This window comes from Aspergillus melleus (genome assembly GCF_016097325.1).
Source record: "Aspergillus melleus strain CBS 546.65 chromosome Unknown contig4, whole genome shotgun sequence".
Lineage (NCBI taxonomy): Eukaryota > Fungi > Ascomycota > Eurotiomycetes > Eurotiales > Aspergillaceae > Aspergillus > Aspergillus melleus.
The window spans coordinates 1,461,104-1,481,616 of NW_025763373.1; the positions used below are offsets into that span (position 1 = coordinate 1,461,104).

A 20,513-nucleotide genomic window follows, 5' to 3' on the forward strand; every position below is an offset into this window, starting at 1 on the left:
AAGAGTACAGCGATCAGACGCGAAGCCGAAGATTTGAAGTCTAGGGTCAAGAGCAAGAAGGATTAACTGGCTGACACCATCCTTCTTTAGATCGCACTAACCAAACGGCCACTCTGTCTCAAATTTCAGCAAAGCTCCGACGCACGCTCGTTCTTCCACAACCTGTCATCATCTTCGAACCTTTACTGTTACCCTAGCTGAGTGAGAAAGAATGCCAAAAAGTTAGACAAAGGGAGTAAGGCTTAGACATATATCACAAATGACTTCTTACTCTGTCAGTGCGAATCTACGGCCGCGTCACACTTTGTGTGAAGGTCTGCAAGGAAAATTGACAGCTTTCCTACAGTACTTTAGCCACCCGTTTAATGAAGGATATGGGAACGCTCTATTTGTTCATCATGAACTTGCTTGACTATTTCATATCGGAAGCGAGTTGGGGGTGGTGGATCAAAATTTCTGCCTCAAGCTTCCGCACAGTTATGCCGATACTAGCTAAATGTATGCATTTATTTTCAATTATTCAATGGCCAAAATATCAGGTTGTCCCAGGGGAATTCTTCCCTCGTGTTTTGTCACAGATAATATTGCCTATTAAACTTTTTTAGGTATCCCATCCTAAAGACATAATAGACATAAACCATTTCTGGGGCGATAATGAGCTCGCTGATTCATCACAACGTCGCTAATGAAGAATGAACCTGGAGGAAAAGTATTGTTATGATACAAAATTACTGATAATATTCTATCTCAAAGAAAAGAAAACAACAAACACGAACACCAATCAAAAGCAGCATCATAGCGTGCCGGCGATCAAGCTCCCCACAACCATCATGATCAGACCCCAGCCGGGTTTGGACAACGAGATGGCAGCGCTCTTCCCGCCATTGTCATTGTGATAGCTCGTTGCTTTGGTAAGCCCAGCATTTTGTAGACAGTCGACGACATCTGTTGTGTTTCCGCTGGTGTTGCAGAACCGTGCACAGCGCTTGTTGTAGAGTGTGATTTTGGCAGTTTCGCCGCAGCATTCGGACATGCTGCTGAGATATGTGTGGTCATTGGGGAAAGCGGCGACATCTGTCGTCGTCCATAGGTTGACGGGAGGAACGCGGACTGTGGCGGGACATTTGTCCAGGTGGCTTTGGTGACGAGGAGACATATCCTTTCGGATGTTTCGAATACGAGGGCGTTTGTTCGAGGCAGGAGAATTGGATGATGACAGTACTTTGCCGTAGACTTGGATCCGCTGTACGAGAGTTTGGATTAACAGTTCTGAGACTGGGAGGAGATGATGTTGGGAAAAAGAAGAACCACCCAACCTACGAGGGTTGCTCAAAATTTAAGCTATATTGCATACTCGGTACATGCCATCTGCATCAGGGGCAATTACAAATAAGGCTACCTGAGGCTCAAATTTGGCCCCCAAAGACCATCCACAAACAGTGATTGATTGGCGGGAGGCAGAGCCCTTCTCGATCCTGCGGTGGGGGTTGAAGGGAGTAGCGTACCACTATTCCCGTCTCGTAGGCTTGGGTCTGCCCACTCAGCCTCAAGGCCTGACTGCTGCTGGAAATTTGTTTAATCTATCCTGCCCTTAGGACCTACGTGAAACGTCCTTGTTTCACGAAGATTGTGAGTTTCTACTTTTTACGGAGAGCAGAGCACGGAGTAGCTCGGGCAATGAAGGCGATGCTGCGTAGTATATATTCCCTAGTGAACCCAGGTTGGTTAAAATCCGCTAAAAAGGCCGAGTTACTACTGCACAGCTAGCATGCGACTTATCTGGGCGTTGTTTTCTTCCTAGGCGACCTATGTCAAGAAACTGTAGTACGTACAATTCAAAATACAGACAGGAAAGAGGGGGGTCAGTCGATCAGTCGACTCTATAAGGAGTTAAGGACAAAGTTCTTCGCACACCCCTACAACGTCGGTTGAGGTCAAGCAAGTTTTCATTCTGGGCCAAAAGGATCAATGCGAAAACGAGCGGTGGGTCGAGGTTGACTAAATGGTATTAGCTAACTCTGTGTTGTTTATTCCGCAGTATCGCAAAGAGCCGCTATAAAAGGGCCCAATTCTGAGTGACTAATGAATGTTCATTCGGTGGAGGCCGGAGACTTCGGATAAAGTGGTAGCATTGGAGGTCAATTGTCGGTGTAAGTGAATGAGCTAACTATGATGGGGCACCTCTTCGGGGCCATGTTGATCCCGAATCACATGTCATGGTCTTTGTAGTAACTACGGAAGATTAAAAGACTAGACAGTGCAGCCTACTTACCTTCTCACTTCATAACTCGTTGTAGAGGCCGTAGCTTGCAGAAGGCGAAAGCGTAGAGGGGATAATAGGTTCCTACTACAGGCGGTTTCCCCTGACAAGACATATGTCAAAACGACAGTTGGAATAGCATTCTTAGAATTCAAAGCTGATTGGCGCAAATTGCCCAATGTGCTTCTGCAACAGGTTGCGGGCTTTAATAGCCTGTGCCTATTGTGTTTAAAAAATGGCTCGAATTTTGGAAATAACTCTAGGTTCACCTAACCATTTTCACTGATTGAGTGTATTCTCCGTTAGAAGCGTCACAGATCTTCGAATCACCAAGTCGCCGCAGTGGATAATTTATCGTAGAAAAAGATATTTCGACTGGTCGTAACTCCTGCCTGAGATGTTTTCTTGTGACAAGATTGCCTCTACCCGAAAGTCAACGAGCCACTGCCCAATTTTTCAATTACATGCCGTTTTGGCCAGATACAAAATTGAATGAACCGGGGGGTAACCTTAGCCTATTCCTGGCAGACACTAAAAGCACTAAATGCAGTTCCAAGACCCTGGATGCTTTTGGTTAGATTCTCTGATCGCAATTGCTATTGTGGGTTGACATGCTCTTCTTTTCCTGCTTCATCTTCCTCCATCCTCTGGATCATCTGCTTCAACGAGTGCATGCATGGCTAGTGAATGAAAGTCAACCTCATTGTTTTCCCAATCCAAGATTCGTGATTGTGCAGTGGATGTAGCACTCAAGGCATGCGGACGTTTATCATCTGGATCACCTTTTATCTTGGCTCATTCCAGGGCGCGCCTGTAGCACGTTTTCTGGCATGTGTTGAATAGGAAATTGATGAGAAAAGCTTGAATAGGTCAAGATTCCCTGTTGACCTCGCTCAGAGGATCCCACTAACGCGTTCTGGTTCGAGTGACAGGCTGGAACTTACGATTCTGTTAGGATTATGGTTGTTGGGAAGGCTAGCCTCTCGGGACTGTGGAGATGACAACTGGCCGATCTGATGTCAGTCAGGCTAGTATTTCTGCAGCAATTAAGCAGGTCTAGAACGATGAACCTAAACCTCGTCAATATTTTCCAGATTAATAACAGGTGAAATTAGGCCTGGTAGGGTCGGAAGCAGGGAGCGTGAAACGGAAAAAGTCGTATTATACATTTATCGTCGATGACGGAACACGTCTAACTCTATATAATGGGTAGCGTGAGAAAGCAGCCAAAGTTGCTAGCCCCGTCGAGGGGACAAAATACTTCAATAACTAAGCCAGACCAACAAAAGCAACTAGCAGCGCGCTCAAAGCAAGGATGCCTCCAGTTGAAGGGAGAATGTTTGCTGCTCCACTAGTCCGCGAGGGAGTCGAAAAAGGTGCCGAACTACTGTGACCACTAGGGGAGGATCCCGTAATTGTAGCATTGCTCGTTGACAGGATTGAGTTAACCTTCGTCCAGAGCTCACAGCCCTTGAAATCAATAGTGCCAGGCACGGAAGTCTTATCGATGATCACGCCAGGAGTGACGGAAAGATTCTTCGAAGGCTTGAACTTCGGCCAAGAGATTTCCTTAGTCGATGGATCGGCATTCTCGGCCATAGCAGTCCATGCATCCATCATCTGCTCGCTGGGAGCGTACTCAGCGGACGTGGGGTTGCAATCCCCGCCAGCCAGGTAACTGTTGTCCAGATTTCCAAAGACATAGGCAATCTCAGAAGTGTGACTGCCGCCAAACACGGAAATCAATTTCTGGCTGATGGTGGGTAGCCAAGTGCAACTAGGGGAGTGTTTGAACTCGTATGTCCATGAGGAGATGTCCTTACGTGCTGCTTGCATCGCGCCGTACCATGCCGGACACTTGTACGTGGAGTCGGTTACAACCTTTGACATCGCAAAGAGAATCGCAAGGGAAGTCGTGTTGTATCCAGGGAGCTCGCCGCTCGCAGCGATAGGTTTGGCGAATGCTTCAAAATCCGACGGTCGGTAGTACTTCTCGACAAGCCAGGCGGCCGGACCAAAGTCTCGACGGAGGAAGTCCTTGTACAATGATGGCGTGGGGACGATCTTCTTCTGAAGATTCGTGGCAGCCCACGAAGCAGCATACACGGTAGCTTCGTTTTCGTCTGCAGATAATTATTGGTTAGCCATGTTATCATGAAACCATATCAAGAGTGTTGCTGGGCTTACTGAATCCGAACACGGTCGGGACATTGACACCGGTGTCGCGGGGGTCCTTTGTGATAAAATTGCCATCCACATAGGGATAGAAAGTATGGGTGTTTGGACCAGTTACCCCCAGAGCGTCGTAATTTCCTACTCCTCGGCCGAGGAAATCATCATGAGTGTATGCACTTCTCAAGTCGGAAATAGAGCGACACTGCAGGCAGGATTTCTTTACACAAGATTAGCATTGGCCTCCGCTCAAAGGGCTATAAGCATGTCGACATACATCGCTCGAGTCACACTTTAGTGCTTGGGCATATGACGCCCCAACACTCTGCTGGGTCGCATTTAAGACCAAACTTCGACCACCGCCTGATTCCGAGATGATACTGTTGACCAGCGATGATGCTTGCGGAAGGGACCCGACTATGTACGCGTTCTCAGCACCGGCTGATTGTCCGAAAAGAAGCACCTTTTTCTGCAATGACGACTCTTGTTAGGTCTTCCATCCTATGTCTTGTACAGCACATAGAGTGGAGCGAATGTTTCACATACCGGGTCGCCGCCAAAGGCTTCAATATTATCCTAAACCCACTCCAGCCCAAGAACAATATCTTGGATTCCCTGGTTACCATAGATCCCAGCTCTTTCTAAGGCCATGAACCCAAGTGGTCCCAGTCGATAGTTGACTGTCACTAGTATCGAGTCGGAACTCGCTGTGTTGCAACCATCGTAGAGAGGGTCCGAAATGGAACCTTCCGTTTCGGAACCACCGTAGATCCACACTTTCACTGGAAGCTTCGAGTCTTCCTTTGCGTTCGATGGAGCCCAAACATCCAAGTAAAGTCTTCAAGAGTGAAATTAGGCAAAAGTCCAAATTTAAATCTGATGTCCTCACATACCAGTCTTCTGATGAGAGCTTGGAGGAGTTCAACTTGGTCGGAGTGAATTCATCCGAGAACTGAATACAGGTTGGAGCAGAGGTCGTGGCATCGAGCTTGCCCTGTGGAAACATTTTCTTGTAGGCCTTCGGGGCCTCGAATCGAAGTTCTCCAATCGGGGGTTCGGCAAATGGAATTGCCTTATAGTAAACTGCACCTTGGTTTCCTTGGCATTTTCCACCATGCAGTGTGCCAGCATCGATCGTAACCGAAGAAGAAAGTGCTACGGCAGCGAATGCCGGGAGAAGAGCTGTCGAATGCAGCTTCATGGTGATTAGGATAAAGGTTGAGGAAGAGACTGGCTGGTTACTAAAAGGATCGCCGGTGCGAAGGCCCTGATTTTATATCATTTGTAGATCATATTAAACAATGCCTGGCTCAGACCTAGTCTTGCCCATTTAGGCATATGCAAGATAGCGTTCGGAGCCACGCAAACTTCACCCGAACGCCCTCACAAGCTCACAGCCTTGCCGGATAGATGGTGGATCTGTACTAAACCTTTTCAAGCGTATAATGCGAGGGCCAATAAGATTCGAGCTTCCGGTGAATTCTGGAGATTTGTCGTCTGGGGCGCAGGGGTGGGGGCCACGGAATGGAGAATAAAATTATACACCCTATGTTATTGACGCCATTTCAGCCTTCCAGAAGGCCTTTTTGACGATTTTATTTGATTATTTCTTATTGCCCAAATTCTCTCCTTTGAAAAAATTATAAAAGAAGGACGAGGCTGAATTGCTGCGTCATCGCCTAATATTCATCATTAGCGAGAGATAATCGAACTTGAGTAGAAGTGGGTGATTGATATATCTGGAGCCCTATGAAACTCTGGTTGGAATGTGGTGTTCTTTGAAGCTTTTCTCACAGATAAAATTCGATATAAGAAGGTTTCAGGTACATACTGTCTGTACCGGTTGTGGGCTTTGAGATGTAGATTGGATCCGTATTTAATATCCCGGAAAAGGAATACACTACTTTAAGAGTAAACAGTGTGACGGTGTGAACAGCATCCTCTTTGCAACAAGAAGGCCTAATTGAGTGACTAGCACTAACCAATTACCTGCAAACATAAAGGCGGAGTCCAGCAGATATACGTTCCAGATAGCGTTTTGGAAGAATATATCACCAAATCATCAAACTACATGGCTTTTTGTCCTATTTCCAACCATATTAGCCACTGCTCGAGTAGAGTTATCTACTTGTCTATCTTCATAGTGAGACAAAGCCGACTACGAAGTTGTGTCATACATATATCGTGTCGGGGATCCACGTATACATTGGCTTTACGAAAGGTCTATGATAATGCCATAGCCGTAATCCCAGGCTTCAATGTAATCCTTGAAGCACAATCTCTCACCATGTGCTGTAGACGAACCAAGAGCCAGGTGTAGAGCTTATAAATGAAGAAATTAATCGGATTGATAATTATATTGATGAGCAAGCTGATCAGCTAACCAGCGTTGAAGAAGGTCTTTGTATTTTCCATTCCACGTTATCCTAATGGCAAATTTCGTGCAGTATTTCGCTTTTGTCATGAAGTATTCAACTTGTACGGAGACCTCTGCGAGATTTGCCTTTAGTAAAAGTTTCGCGGATTGCCTAAGCCGTTCGGGTCATCCACATATATTACTCATGCTCCTGATCGGTGGAATGGACACCAATGATTTACTAGGTCAAAAAATCTCAAACCAGAGATAACTCACACTGGTGATCTTTTTATCTGGGATCCATCTCAACATGGCACTCAGTAACCAAACTGTCATTGTCTGAGTGTATTGAGCGTATACAAGATCCAATGTATTTTCAACCGTGCTTCTTTGTTTAGCTTTGACAGTTCAGCTATCATCTAGAAGAAGCAATCAAAGACACTCAAAACATCAGCTGCGTAGGCCTGCCGCAAAATGGAGCGCTAGAATGTGCTGAGCGGCCAAGAAGTCCAACTAATAGACAATATTGTACACAAGATTGACCCGATCTGGGAAATAAAACTTCAGCACTACTCAGATATACCCAAATGGAGAGTTTAGAAAATTCCACAACATCTGCGCCAACTCTCCTAATGAGTGGGATGAATCAGTATGCGTGGGAAGGTGTATCTGCCGGTGGACAGCGATTGGTCTGGCTCAGAAGTGCCCTTCCGAATTACTCCTTCCCCTAAATATGTATGTGTTCCAGCTCCATCCCTTTGATAAGATTGGTGTAGATATGGGCTCTGGCTTCACCTCCGTTCATTTTAATTGTGCAATGACAGCCATCAGAAAACGTCCATTTTGTTCGAGAGTCTGTAGTAGTTTCATGCATCGAGGCCCCAAGAAACTGTTAGAATACTAGACCTATAACTTATGGTAAAACGAAGATATTTTAGCAAAGTACATACATGATACGAACTCTGGTTTTCCCAAGTCGTCCAGCACACGCGTGTGCCATATGCTCGGTGACACCTTTCAGGGCAGTCTCGTCCACTTCGTAATAATTCGCGTCGTCAGGAAGCCTACTTAGTGCTTTGGGTGACCAAGTTACGTCAATTTCTCCAATAAATCCTCTCTGAGAGCGGCAAGGCAGGTGATTGGGAAAGGACATGGTTAAGGTTGTATAGGTGACTAGCACTACCAGGCGGTTTCGAAAGAAGGACTTCTGGTGAGGCACAAGTGCAAAGTTATCAAAAAGAAAAGCCTGGTTGTAACTACAAGGAGACAAGGTGTCGGCTGAATAGGAAGAAAAGGCATGTCCAAATAGGGAGCAACTCTGGTGCCAGAGGTGTTTAGATCGCAGGCCATACATTGAATAACCGGAAAGCCCCATGAATAGGACACTGGGTCAAAACATAGTGGAATCTGCCATATACCAAACAACCGGAAGGTTCCATTGATAGGCCACCGGATCAAGGAAGATAAGGAGCCTTCCGGGTATTCAAATCTACAAAATATCAGGTCTAAGATTTGCAGAAGAAACCCTCTGCCGGTATACATACCCCTCTGGCTACCAGCACATCCCATGTGACCATTTGGCTTAGTCAACCGCCCGTCCTGGCAGTTCAGCGTAGGGATGCTCGTTTCTAGGCAGGACCTTACCACAGTAGCCCTACGATGTGCAGTATTTACTCTATAGACAGACCTCATTCTTAACTGCGTGGCGTTCGTAGTCCGTGGTCTGTAATCTAGGGCTGAAGGTGCGAGATCCCCTACATGTAGTATATAGTCCTATATGGGTGTACTGTCCCAGATGATAGATACCATATAACTGTATTTGAATGCTAAAAACTTTACGTTCTGAAATTTTGAGATCGCCATCTATCTCCTCGATAATCATTAGGATTGTGAAGCAGGCTGACCGTAGGAATGGGAGGTGCAGACACCCCCCCTCCGCTCCTGACCTCCACGTGACCAGATTGCTTATTCAGCTACCGGTGCCGGCGCTGCGCAATGAGAGCTTACCATCTATATTTCTACGTTGCGTTATATTTACATTTCAAGATAAGATAGGATTATAATAATTGTCACTATAAAGGCAGAGAACGTATTTTATCGATTAATATACGCGTATACGGAAACGTGAAAGGTCCGAGTACGTTTCCGGCTTAGTCTACGCTTTTTCCGCTGATTCGCTGGTCCCCGCGAGTCCATATAGATTTAAAAGAACAATACTTATAGTTATACTGTATCGATTTTCGGCACATAAATATAGTTATATGTTATTAGGTAGCGTATTTATATATGTTAGTATAATCTCGTCTCGCGCGTAATATCACCTGAGACGCTGTTGGATTCGCAGCGGGTGAGCTCGCCCCTAATTTGTATGGCACTATATAATATATGTGTGACGACTGACGAAGGTACTATACAGAGCGATGCGCAGTCAAGTCTGGGGACTTGGTATTCTAGTCTTTTAAAAGCGAGAAGCGCACCTGCCACCGACCGTGACAATATGGCGGGTTGGATAATGGAATCCCTACGGGATTCCATATTAGATGTTTTGTCTCATGGGAGAGTAGACTATCTATTACTTTCTTAAAATTAATAACTATATGAATGTAGACCCAAAGGTCTAACTACTAAACTCTAGATCACGGACTCTGCGAGGTTGAAAACGAGGTCCCATCACGTGGGGTGTGTCAGGAGCGGAGGGGGTTGTCTGTAGCAGCTCCCCGTAGTAATGGGGTAATGGTGGTGATTACTGCAGGGCAGCGGAGTGGCTTACCTGGACAATACATCTCCGGTCTATTCGCACAACAATTAGCAACAAAGAAGGCGGTCTACTTTACTAATACAACATCATATACCACAGCTTTCTTGGAGATTCGGGATTATGCTGGGTTCTCTAGGGATTGCTAGGATCATTACCTATTAGATTGGGGTCTATCTCTTTGATTACTTTTCTATCGAGGTGATTAGAGTTAACAGTATATATATAAGTATATAAAAGAAGTATTTATATTAAAGAGTAATAAGTCGGCCGGTATAGGGTTTCTTGCATAATCAAAGAAAACTGCAGAGTCAGGGATTTTGTAGGAAGCACGACCGCATACATAATAGTGAAAACGAAGTACAGACAATGAACCGAAAACAATATGGAATGGGTGGGGCCTCATTCGTGAATTCACGGGCAATCCCGACTAAACCATGATAACTTCAGCACATGAAAGCGGGCTTTTCCTGTGGTTCCCGGTACATTGCTCATTATATCTGTGCTGATTAAGCACACGGACTGGGCATATATTAACCTACGAGCAACCCACCCTGTAGAAGTCTTCATGTGCAACATCCTTTGTTGTCTTTGCACTCGGACGCACAATATACTGCTCAGACAATCTCATAGGTTTCATCTGACATACTCAAACAATCTTGAAACACGCCTAGCCTCGAAGCAGCAGGGTGGCGTGTCGATATGGTCGAATATACAGGAGTACCTCAGTGCTCCAGCCAAGATGGCACAGAGGGCTTCGACGATTCTGTGGGTAACGAAGACAATCAAGATGACTTGGAAGAGAGTGCTCTGGACGAAATGACGGGGGTACCGGTATACACCAACCAAGATGGCACGGAAGACTTCGGCGATTTTGTGAGTAACGACGATGAGGAAATGGATCTGGAATGGATTGCCGAGCCTTGGGACCAGTACGATAAAAAACGCACCCCACATGTCTTTTACCCCGTCCGCCTTGGAGACCTGATTAACGAGAGATACTTGGTAGAGCATAAACTTGGGCATGGCGGCTTCTCAACTGTGTGGATGGCCCATGACCTACGAGATAACAGGGATGTTGCCCTCAAGATTATGCTTGCGGGGGACTCAGGAGACGATGAAATTCGCATACAGGACGAAATTGTTCACAATGTGCGGGATGTCTCGCATTTGATCACGTATTTGGATACCTTTCTACTGCCAGGAGACGGGTGTCAACATAGGGCTCAAGTTTTTCCCTTGGTGGGTCCATATATTTGTTACACAACTGTGATAGAGCTCTCTATGGCCAGTCGCATGTCCGCTGCTCGGCAATTGCTAGAGGCATTGGAAAACTTGCATGAAGCAGGAATAGTCCACCGAGGTAAGTAAGACCCCACTCCCACTAACTTTTGTATTCATTTACTAATCTTTATTTTATAGATCTCAATGAGAGAAACTGTATGTGGGGTATGACTCCTCTTCACACCCTCAGCAGGACTGCAAAGTACGAGGTACTTGGTCGACCTTTGAAGGAATCTATACCATTTGTCAATCTCTGGAAACAAGGCGAGCTTGTTATGCCCGTCGAAATTTCTGAGAAATTGCGCACAGAGGAGTTCTATCTCGGTGACTTTGGTCTAGCAAAAAGAGTTAACGACCTGGCGACTCCACGCGGCTTTCCACCAATGCAGTTTTGCTCCCCTGATCGCCTGCATGGGAAAGTCCCAACTTTTGCCTGCGACATGTGGAGTTACATGGTTCTCTTTTCACGGCTTTACTGTGGCCATGTGCCGTTTTCTCCTGCTTTCAAAAGTGGATTAATCGGTGATTTTGTGAATTCCCTGGGTCCACTTCCCGAGGAGTGGAAGGGTCTTTACACTCAACCCGGAAGCCAAGATTCCTGGTATGACCAGAACCAAACACCCGATCCAAAATGGAGCCTTGAATCGAATATTGCAGGTCTTTGTCCTGACGCTGATCCTATTGAGCTAAGTCATGTGAATTCCATTATGTCTCGTGTATTTACTTATGACCCGGAGAAGCGTCTAACCGCAACTCAGCTTTTGCGAGACCCTTCATTCAGAGCTATCATGGAAAACTACGGTTGTTAATACCAAGTTATTTGTGGTGTCATTCCCTCCTTTTTTAGTTCGATGATTATGTGGCGTGGTCTCGTTTCCCGTTTTGTTTATCCCAAAATTGGAAGCCTAACCTTTTGTCTTTTTTGAATGTGAATCAACGCGATATTTCCTTGTTTAAGAAAGCTATTCCAAGTCTCCGATATATCCATGGCCAAGGCCAAGCGTATCCCATAAACTAGTAGAACTAAATTTGCCCCCGGCAGAAATCACCGCTCCTTCATTGACTATTTTATCGCCGACTGAATGATGTAATGATTGTGACGATTAGACATCGAATAGGTAGGCAGTCTAAAGGTTCTGAACTCTTCCACAAAACAAATAAAACAGGAATTTCTCAAAGGTGGACTGTTCTCAATTTGAAGACTAGACTGCAGAGTTCCTGCTGGCCACCAATGTACATTTTAAGAGGCAATTATTGTTGCCGTTTGGATGCCTGAGGCAAGTTGCCAAGCATTTCGACGTTTCCCTTCCCCTTCAAGTCACATCTTAGAATTGCAACCACCATCGATGATTAATATTATTTACTAGTAAGAGCTCTCCTCAATAAATGTAAATCGCTAAAACGCTAGAAACTTTCGGCCAGGTAGCCGAGCCACAGCTCGACATCTTTTACACTGTAGCCCATGTATCCACACCGTCCCAAACATTCCGATCAAGCCTCACTAACTCTATACTAAATTAATCATGATATAGATGACTAGGCTGGAATCTGTTCACCGTGTCTTATTCTGCACCCATTGGTACTCAAAAATCATACTTTTGATCGCTTCCATTTCTATCAATGTGGTGGGTGGCATTAGATCCGTGCGTTATGACCGCACCCGCACTGTGGAATGACCAGCGGGCGAGGGGTTCCTCGAAAGTCACCAACTCGATGTAGTGTTGGAGCCAGTGGAGCACGGTTCATACTCGGTCGCTGGTAATCTGCAGCCCCCTCGGCCCCCGAAACGGCAATCGGACACCATTCCGACTCTTCATATGTCGGTAACCTCTCGTGGTATATCTCGCTTGATTCGGGATACCCGTGCGAAGCACTTGACTCAATGGTTATATGGTTCGCTTTCTCATCGACGGGGTATGGCGGCCCGAGGTAACGGCTTTGCTGTGGGTGGTATTCATTGGATATAGACGGTAACTCGGCATAGTCTCTGTGCAGGGATGTTTCGTTTGCTGCCGGGAGCTCTGCGCAAGGTTGATGTATCGACAGTTCATTTGACGCTGGGAGCTCTGCGTGCCCTTCTTGAATAAGGCCTCTGGCAGTTTCCTCGTCCGCGAGAGCATAGTCATTGGTGTAGTGTGCAGGGATATCAGGTGTGGATGAACGAGAAGTATAGGTTGAGCTCTTACTTTGAGCGCGGTGGTCCCGGGCGGCTTGGATAGCGTCAGAAACCAGGCGCCCGCCTGAGCGAATGAGTTTGACGACGAGTTTTCCCATGTTTGTGAGGTAAGTTTGATGGGTGGATGAGTTGTTGAGAGAGTTCTGGGAGTTGACAGGTCTTATAATCTGGACGTATTCTAAGAATAACTGCCTCCTTTAGTCCTTCAGGCTTCAAGGCACACTCCTCTCAGGGATCTGCCTGATGGACCAATCGCAACTCCGACTTAATCGGGTTTAGCGTGGACAGGCTAAGCTCTGGACCCACCCGGGCGGGCTGGAGTTTCCGCAGGGATGGGGCGGTTGTCGCATATCCATTTACGGAGTATGGAGTAATGGCTCACAAGGAACTGCCATATATAAATTATCAACGTAGTCTAAGTATAGCCTATTCAATATATATGAACTACTTACCAGTAACCATATTATAATAGATAAAATAGTAGACTCAACAATAGATTCAACAATATACTCCAACGGTGCCTATCGGCGGCGTGTTGGTCAAGATCCGGAATGGAAAAACAGAAACCGGGAGATAGAATAATACCTACACCGGAGTACACCGGAGTAGTTGAATGAGGGGCAGAAAGTGGAGCGTCTCTCGAGGTCGGTGGAGCTAGTTAACCAATTAAAATTACTACAATGGCTTAATCTTTGCGAGACCTGATTGTCAAATTATATACCTAGGGATTCGTTATGAGGCAGAGTCCATGAGGACATCGTTCAATGCAAATATCCGGATATTGTAATACTCCAAGTTTCATAATACAGCGCAACCATAGAGAACACGAGTAAACCAACCCATCCCTCCATGGCCCAGGAATTTGAAAAACGAAAACAAAAACAAAAACAAAGTGAAGAAAACAGAACAAAGAACGCCATGAAGATTATCAAGCAATATCATTGGGAGGGACCGATTTCCATTCCTCCTTTCCCTCTCTCCGGACCTTCAACGTAAACCCGATGGCCAAGCAAACAATGACAACGCCGATCTCCTCCAGCACGGACATGAGTAGAGATGCGGTATTGTTCCCATCCAGAGCATTAAAGGTGGAGTTGGCGAGGAAGAAAATCAGCATGGCGTAAATGATGCGCACAAGCAGAAGAGGGGCCGAGATCGCTACGGCCAAAAGAGCACGGTCTTCGCCTTTGCCAATGGAGGACCGGCGCAAGTAAAGAATGGCTAGAAGCACACACAGACCAACCCAGCAGACGACGTACAAGATCATGCCGACCTTGACTCTCGCGTTCGGGTGCTCCATGCCTTCCACGCTCATGTCCGATGTAAGACCCGCGATTGTGAGGGCCAAGGCGACAATTGTGACGATCCGATACAATCCAAAGCCCCGTGGGTGAATTGCCGGAGAGGACATTGAGAGATTACTGATAGCCGTTAGAAATTATTATGTGAGTTTAAGAAGAAAAAGCTTACACTCTCGATAGTAGACCCGAGCATGTCATTAGGAGTGGAGACAGTCCGATGGAGCTGCAGATTGCAGCAGCAGTATAGATACCTGTGGAAGGGTTGTTGATGGTTGCCAACTCGCAGGCTGCGCCAACGACACGCACAATGGTGAAGATAACGAGGAAAATAAAACCACTGCTGGTGCGTATTCCATGACGAAAGACAAGAAAAGCTGCCACGAAGAAAGATGGCAGATAGGCAATCAATTGGAGGATAGCGAGGCCGTCGCGGTATGTAACAGAACCCATGATGGACGATGTCTTCGGTTGTTGTGTGTTGAGAAAAGGTTTTCACTGTAGTGGCTTCTTTGCGCTTACTTATACTTTTGCACCTTGAGATGTCAATCGATAGACCCCAAAGAGATTTGTTGTTGATGCTTGTATACTTCGACAAAGGCCAGCTCTGATTGGCCTTCGCAATCTCGACCGCATTAGGTTTAGTCCAGGAAATCTTAAGCCAGCCGCAGATTATCCCCCGTTGTCCGCACACCGGCAGTCCGCCACAGCCTCGTCTCAGCAGATCGGCAGTCTTTGCAACCTAGCTTAAACTCCAGGTCCACTCAGGCATCTTTTCATGACCCGTCCCAGAATCCCAGTGGCCCGCTTTGACCTTTCGGGCCACAAGGCTGTGAGATTTCGGCTGCTAGCCAGCTAATTGGCCCAGTGCGACAGCAGCACCGTCTGGTACTGGTCTGCTGGGGGCCTGTCGGCCTTGGCTACTAGCTAGTCGCTATGGGGCACAATGCCCATTCTATTAATCTAAGTAACTGATTGTCGTTAGGGTCGCAAACTTTCCCACGCGGCTAAATTCTCCAGTCCACCAAGCTTTCGAAAAATTCGCTCTTGGGGGCTGTTTGAGCCTTGCAATCACTGCAAGAGATTTGATACGTTCACTCCATGGGGCGCTTTCTCCTTTTGCGGGTACTTTTTACTTTGAATGATCGAAGAGGCTTGCTGAATCTACTGTAGGGAGCTGGACACGAGAGCGAAGATGGACCAATTCCTAAACTACAGACTATGGCCCCCAAACTGACCCACTCTGCGTGTGCCGCTGCGTCCAGCTCCGAAGATACACGTGTTTGTGCAACCGACCACACGGCTGACTTGGATTCAGGTTCAAGCTTCGAGGTCCAAAGTCTGGAAAAATCCTAATGAGCATGCCATGGGCTTGTCTGACCTTGGCGCGTTTCTTGTCTAAAAGGCCTTGGCTCCCTAGTCAATCGAAGACCGTGGGGCTAGTGTTGGCCTGTGAGCCCCAGAGTGACCGACTCCCTTCTTCAAAACTATTATTGACGACTCCACAACTTCGTGCTTCGACCTTGTTCAACGATGGTTTACGATGGCAGGCCGAGCAAGGGCTGTGGTAATTGCCGCTCGCGCAAGGTCCGATGCGACCAGACCCGGCCGACTTGTCGAGAATGTGCTCGACTCAATCTAGATTGCGTTGGATACCGCGATGAGCTGACGCTGATGTTCCGAGACGAAAGCGAGTCGGTTAAACGTAAATCGCGTTCTTCTAAGTCTTCTTCCTCAGCCTCCATGACAAGCTCTTCAAAACGTCAGGAGCGGCTACGACCAGGCCGTACTGTTTTATATCACAGGAATGCGGCATCATCATCGACCGGCGAATCATCTGCCTCGTTCGATGAAACAGTGCTCGACTTTGGGTCCGATCCTGATCCTCAATTTCTGACGCGCCAGCTTAGGCGGAGCCCTCTCGGAACACATCCCAATTCGGGAATGTCGAAGCAGGAGGCTATCTGCTTTTTTCTCCAGTCGCATGCCATCCCCGGTAGTTCTCTCATGACGGAATCTTTGACCACTTTCCTCATGCAGTCGGGCGGATCCTTGGGCCAGCAGGCTGTACAATCCAGTATTATAGCTGTTGCTAGTGCTATGCTTGCGCGCATCCGGAACGTCGGATCATTGAAACAGTTGGCGCGTCAGGAATATGGATCCGCGCTCAAACTGGTCAATCAGGCCCTTGCCAATGCTGACGAGGCCAAGACGAACCAGACGCTTGGCGCAGTAGTCTTTCTATCTTTATACGAAGTAAGCTTCTCCGCTCAATTATACTCAAAATCTATGATGCCAACAGTGATAGATTGTCGTATCAAGAGCCCCACAGAGTATCGAGGGGTGGACTAATCATATCGGCGGTGCTGCAGCTCTGCTAGAATACAGAGGGTTTGGCCAGCTTCGTAGCGAAGCCGGCATTCGGCTTTTTTTACATTTGAGATATCAGATTGTGCGTATCATTCTGCCCTCTGTATCACGGAAGCACGGTTAACCCGGTGACAGATCATCAGCTGTCTGCAGCGTGACGTTCGGGTACCCGGTACTCTACTGGAAACCACGAAGCTCGATCTCTTCCCACAACTGAAGGAAATCCTTGGCAATAAACTAATTCTAATTATCGGGAAATTGTCAAATCTCCGCGCGGACATTCACACAAGAGCAATCGACAACCCCCAGAAAATTCTCGCCGCCGCCTGTGCCATTGAAGCAGATCTTATCGCCTGGCTGGTTGCTTTGCCAGCGGACTTTACGTACAGCACACATACATTAATGCCCCTGGACCGCTCGTTCGAACGCCGATGTCACGGCCTGCGGCCCCTAAACAACGAGTATCATCTCTATCCCGACATTTGGGCGCCCAGTTGCTGGAACCACTACCGCTGCGCACGTATTATGGTCAGCGAGATCATACTATCACACACGCACCAGCTGTCTAGCAACCCTGCTGCCTATCTCTCCGAAGACTTCCGTCTACACTGCAAGACTCTGCGTTCGACCATCCGCCGCTTGGGCGTCGACATCTGTCGCAGTGTCCCTTTCCACCTTGGAGTCTTTAACGCAGAGGCCCTACCAGACACCCCTATCCTTCCTCGCGAGAGCTACATCGGTGGCCTCATGTTGCTCTGGCCACTGTTCATTGCCGGCATGGTCGAGGGCCCGACTCATCCTCAACGTCAGTGGGCAATACAGTGTCTTGATGTAATAGGACACTCATGGGGATTGGACCAGGCGCTGGCTATCATGGACCTTCTCAAAGTGGACCCGGGGATGTTTTGCTCGGCGGAGATATATGGTGAGGCGGCTGATCTGCCGGTTCAGTCGCCAGATGTGCTTCCTTTTTCGATCTTTCATATCCCGTATTATAAGCTCTCTGCTAAGAGGGAGTATCAATTGGTCCGTGCGTCCTCGACATGAGGATATTGGCTATATCTGGCTGGCGAAGTTCTATCAGTCTCTTGGCCTTCAGGTACTACTTTTATTTTAGTATGTCCAATATCAGAGCTGGACTACTGCCTTTAAGGCGACGAATTTATTTTCCAAATACCTTGTCTCGTAATAAACTGATATTCGTCAATGCCCTCGACACAACCACTGTCTCAAGCATGAATGGACAGAAATTCCCGGGGTTCATTTTGGCTTCGACGGTAATTTTCTAGGGACATTCTGGAAAACCTCGAGAGCGCTGCTTTCAATAAAGCCCTCTGCGACAAGCTTCTCAATATAATCGCGCCTCCTGGTTTGACAATTCAGGGCTTAGTTAATCTTAGCTAGGTTCTGTCGCACATGAAAATATTAAACATCACGTACCGATGGGTCAAATGCATTGGGGCTGTGATCTGGAGGCTGCACTGTAGTAGCGACTGACTCCAACCGATCTCGGGCAATGGTATCGGTCATTAGTTCGGGATCAGGAGTATCTTTTATAAATTGGCCGTTCACTTGCGCGAGAGGAATGACTTGGAATTTGCGGAGTTCCTCCTTGAAATTGTAGTTGCGTTCAAACTCGAGCCAGAATCCCTCGGCTACATTTCCAGTTACATGAATAACTTTCCCATGCTGTCCTTTGCCGCTCTCCGGAATGTAAACAGCATAATGGGCAGGCGATAGGCCGTTGGAGAAAACGGTGAGGTAGATGGTGCGAGACCTTGGGGTGTGGAGAATGAAGCGAGGAAGTGATCGTCGATCTATAAACTATGCAGGTACACGGGTATGAAGGTCTTCGGCTGAGTTCGATGATGGGAATGAGGACAGGAAGATTGCAATATAACCCGTCTTGCTGGCCTTGTCCTTTCGTGGCTGTCAAAGCCGCAACGTTGTAAGCGCCCAGTAGCGGCATGTGAGGCTGAGCATGTTAAGGCTGAGGACGATGATAGGTGTGCATTGTGATAGGTGGAATTCTGGGACCCGAGGTGTCCCTTGAAAAAGGACAATGTACAACGATGATTCGAGGCATAAGCGCCCAGATTGATTCTTCCTTTTTGGAGAATTGAAGTGGGACGATAGACTATTGGACATGTTGGAACTGGGTCTGAACGCTAGGAAGGTCTGGTCAGTACTTGACCTTATTCCCGTCACTGTGCCTTCGCGTACATCGCATCAGCCACGGCTTTCGATGCCTAGAGATCATGATCAAGACAGGATCTTGTTATGTAGTCTATAACTAGTTGAAAGCATGTACATAGAACCACGGAGTGTGGAGAACAGGGCATGCCGTCCGCTCAGTAGTTGGTTGGGTGGCCATCCTTCACCCTGTTCTACTGGATGTAGCTCATCACAGAAGATCCCTCCGCATGAAGATGGTCTTCGTATCCCACCTCTTTCCGTTCTTATCCTTGCCATCGTAATAGTTCTGTACAATCTTCAGAGATCTATAACCCCGCCTACTGTACCAATCCTGATTAGGTAGCTGCATATTTGTTAGTTTAAGCCAATGTTAAGCCAGCTGCGAATGATTAAGCCTACCTTCGGAACGCCTCCATAGGTAGCCAGAGCAAAGTCCTCTCTCACCTGATATCCTCTTTCGACGGTATCCAGCATTAAAGTCTTAGCGCATAGAGGCTCTTGGGCAGCGATCCTCTCAATCTCATCCATGGCTGCTCGCCCAATTCCTTTTCCCTGGAGGCTAGGTGGAATAAAGAGGGATTTAATCCAGAAGACATTCTCGGGCGGAATTTCGAGGTCCAGTTTCTCGGCCTTCTCGTTTTTCGAGTCTAAGGAGACATGTCCCACTGGGATGAACTCTGCTTTTGTTAGTTGGCGTGCTACTGCATTAATGGATACGGCCGTGTCCATCAACTGTTCGCACTCCTTGGCCACAGAGTCATTGGCAGCGAGGGCCTGTAATTTCCTGTTAAATCTTCTCTAGCTTCACACGCTAATGGAACATCAAATGCTAGGGTGTCTGTGTAAGTTGAACTCACAATCCAATAGATACACCTATCGCCTCGAATCTGTTCATCTCTCCATACCTCATGGACCATCTCCATGTCCCAAGAGCATTCCACGCGCTGTTTGAAGAGCAGTGTTTTATGAGGCTCGGAAAGCGGATCCCAAGGGATCAATTTCACTTCTGACTTGGAGCTCATTGTCGAGAATCAAACCTGTTGCGGAGGTAAAGAGTGAAACAATTGGCAGAAGGATTTAAAGTGACGGTGAGTTTAGAGGGTTTAGAATATAGGACAATGGTCGAGGAGAAGGGAAAGGGATTATATATTGCGACAGGTACGAAGATCGTGTGTCTGATAAGGTAGTTTCGTGTAAGAATGCATTTGTAATGGCCTTAATCACATGACTATTGTAAGATATGTGGACTAGGTGTTTACAGAAATTAATCTAAGGTAGCTTTAGACTGGTTAATAAAATTAGAAGACAGTCCAATCAAAACTAGCATACGCGGTATTTATTTTTGGGATGCGCTACAGACGCAGCCCCCTGGCTCCTGAACCCCGACCGTCACCGCGGGAGTATGCACTAAGAATAGGCCTTCACTACAGGGGTTGACCAGTAAAAATCAACAGTTAGGGGCCCGGTTTCCACCTGAAGATCTCCAGAGCGCCCGTCTACGGTGTAGGCCCACTGGCCCAGTAGGTCAAAAGCCATACTGAAGTGCTTGGAAATGGCTAACAGAGGATCTGTAGACTATTGAAATAAGGCGATTCGCGATAAGAGTACATCGTACAGATACAGCGTGTTACGAGTCTTTGTACCAT

At 47.1% G+C, this 20,513-nt stretch overlaps 7 protein-coding genes across 7 annotated transcripts; 2 read left to right on the forward strand and 5 right to left on the reverse strand.

Annotated features, from left to right (window-relative positions):
* Window positions 1-793: 793 nt before the first annotated feature.
* Window positions 794-1,156, reverse strand: LDX57_007440 (uncharacterized protein; the record flags this gene model as incomplete). Its single annotated transcript, XM_046089156.1, has 1 exon — window positions 794-1,156. The coding sequence occupies one exon, from the start codon at window positions 1,154-1,156 to the stop codon at window positions 794-796; it is 363 nt and encodes a 120-aa protein (XP_045945126.1).
* A 2,373-nt stretch (window positions 1,157-3,529) lies between these two features.
* LDX57_007441 (uncharacterized protein) lies at window positions 3,530-5,633 on the reverse strand (the record flags this gene model as incomplete). The annotated part of the gene is made up of 5 exons (XM_046089157.1): window positions 3,530-4,383; window positions 4,448-4,652; window positions 4,710-4,901; window positions 4,979-5,008; window positions 5,322-5,633. The coding sequence occupies 5 exons, from the start codon at window positions 5,631-5,633 to the stop codon at window positions 3,530-3,532; spliced, it is 1,593 nt and encodes a 530-aa protein (XP_045945127.1).
* Window positions 5,634-10,127: 4,494 nt separating this feature from the next.
* Window positions 10,128-11,636, forward strand: LDX57_007442 (uncharacterized protein; the record flags this gene model as incomplete). Its single annotated transcript, XM_046089158.1, has 2 exons — window positions 10,128-10,906; window positions 10,966-11,636. Exons 1-2 carry the CDS (start codon window positions 10,246-10,248, stop codon window positions 11,634-11,636), a joined length of 1,332 nt encoding a protein of 443 aa, XP_045945128.1. The 5' UTR covers window positions 10,128-10,245.
* Window positions 11,637-12,462: 826 nt separating this feature from the next.
* LDX57_007443 (uncharacterized protein) lies at window positions 12,463-13,101 on the reverse strand (the record flags this gene model as incomplete). The annotated part of the gene is made up of 1 exon (XM_046089159.1): window positions 12,463-13,101. The coding sequence occupies one exon, from the start codon at window positions 13,099-13,101 to the stop codon at window positions 12,463-12,465; it is 639 nt and encodes a 212-aa protein (XP_045945129.1).
* An 830-nt stretch (window positions 13,102-13,931) lies between these two features.
* On the reverse strand, window positions 13,932-14,754 carry LDX57_007444 (uncharacterized protein; the record flags this gene model as incomplete). Its single annotated transcript, XM_046089160.1, has 2 exons — window positions 13,932-14,424; window positions 14,474-14,754. The coding sequence occupies 2 exons, from the start codon at window positions 14,752-14,754 to the stop codon at window positions 13,932-13,934; spliced, it is 774 nt and encodes a 257-aa protein (XP_045945130.1).
* A 1,080-nt stretch (window positions 14,755-15,834) lies between these two features.
* On the forward strand, window positions 15,835-17,770 carry LDX57_007445 (Zn(II)2Cys6 transcription factor; the record flags this gene model as incomplete). The annotated part of the gene is made up of 3 exons (XM_046089161.1): window positions 15,835-16,557; window positions 16,610-16,753; window positions 16,807-17,770. The coding sequence occupies 3 exons, from the start codon at window positions 15,835-15,837 to the stop codon at window positions 17,716-17,718; spliced, it is 1,779 nt and encodes a 592-aa protein (XP_045945131.1). The 3' UTR covers window positions 17,719-17,770.
* A 1,305-nt stretch (window positions 17,771-19,075) lies between these two features.
* Window positions 19,076-19,889, reverse strand: LDX57_007446 (GNAT family N-acetyltransferase; the record flags this gene model as incomplete). Its single annotated transcript, XM_046089162.1, has 3 exons — window positions 19,076-19,210; window positions 19,267-19,641; window positions 19,725-19,889. The coding sequence occupies 3 exons, from the start codon at window positions 19,887-19,889 to the stop codon at window positions 19,076-19,078; spliced, it is 675 nt and encodes a 224-aa protein (XP_045945132.1).
* Window positions 19,890-20,513: the final 624 nt, after the last annotated feature.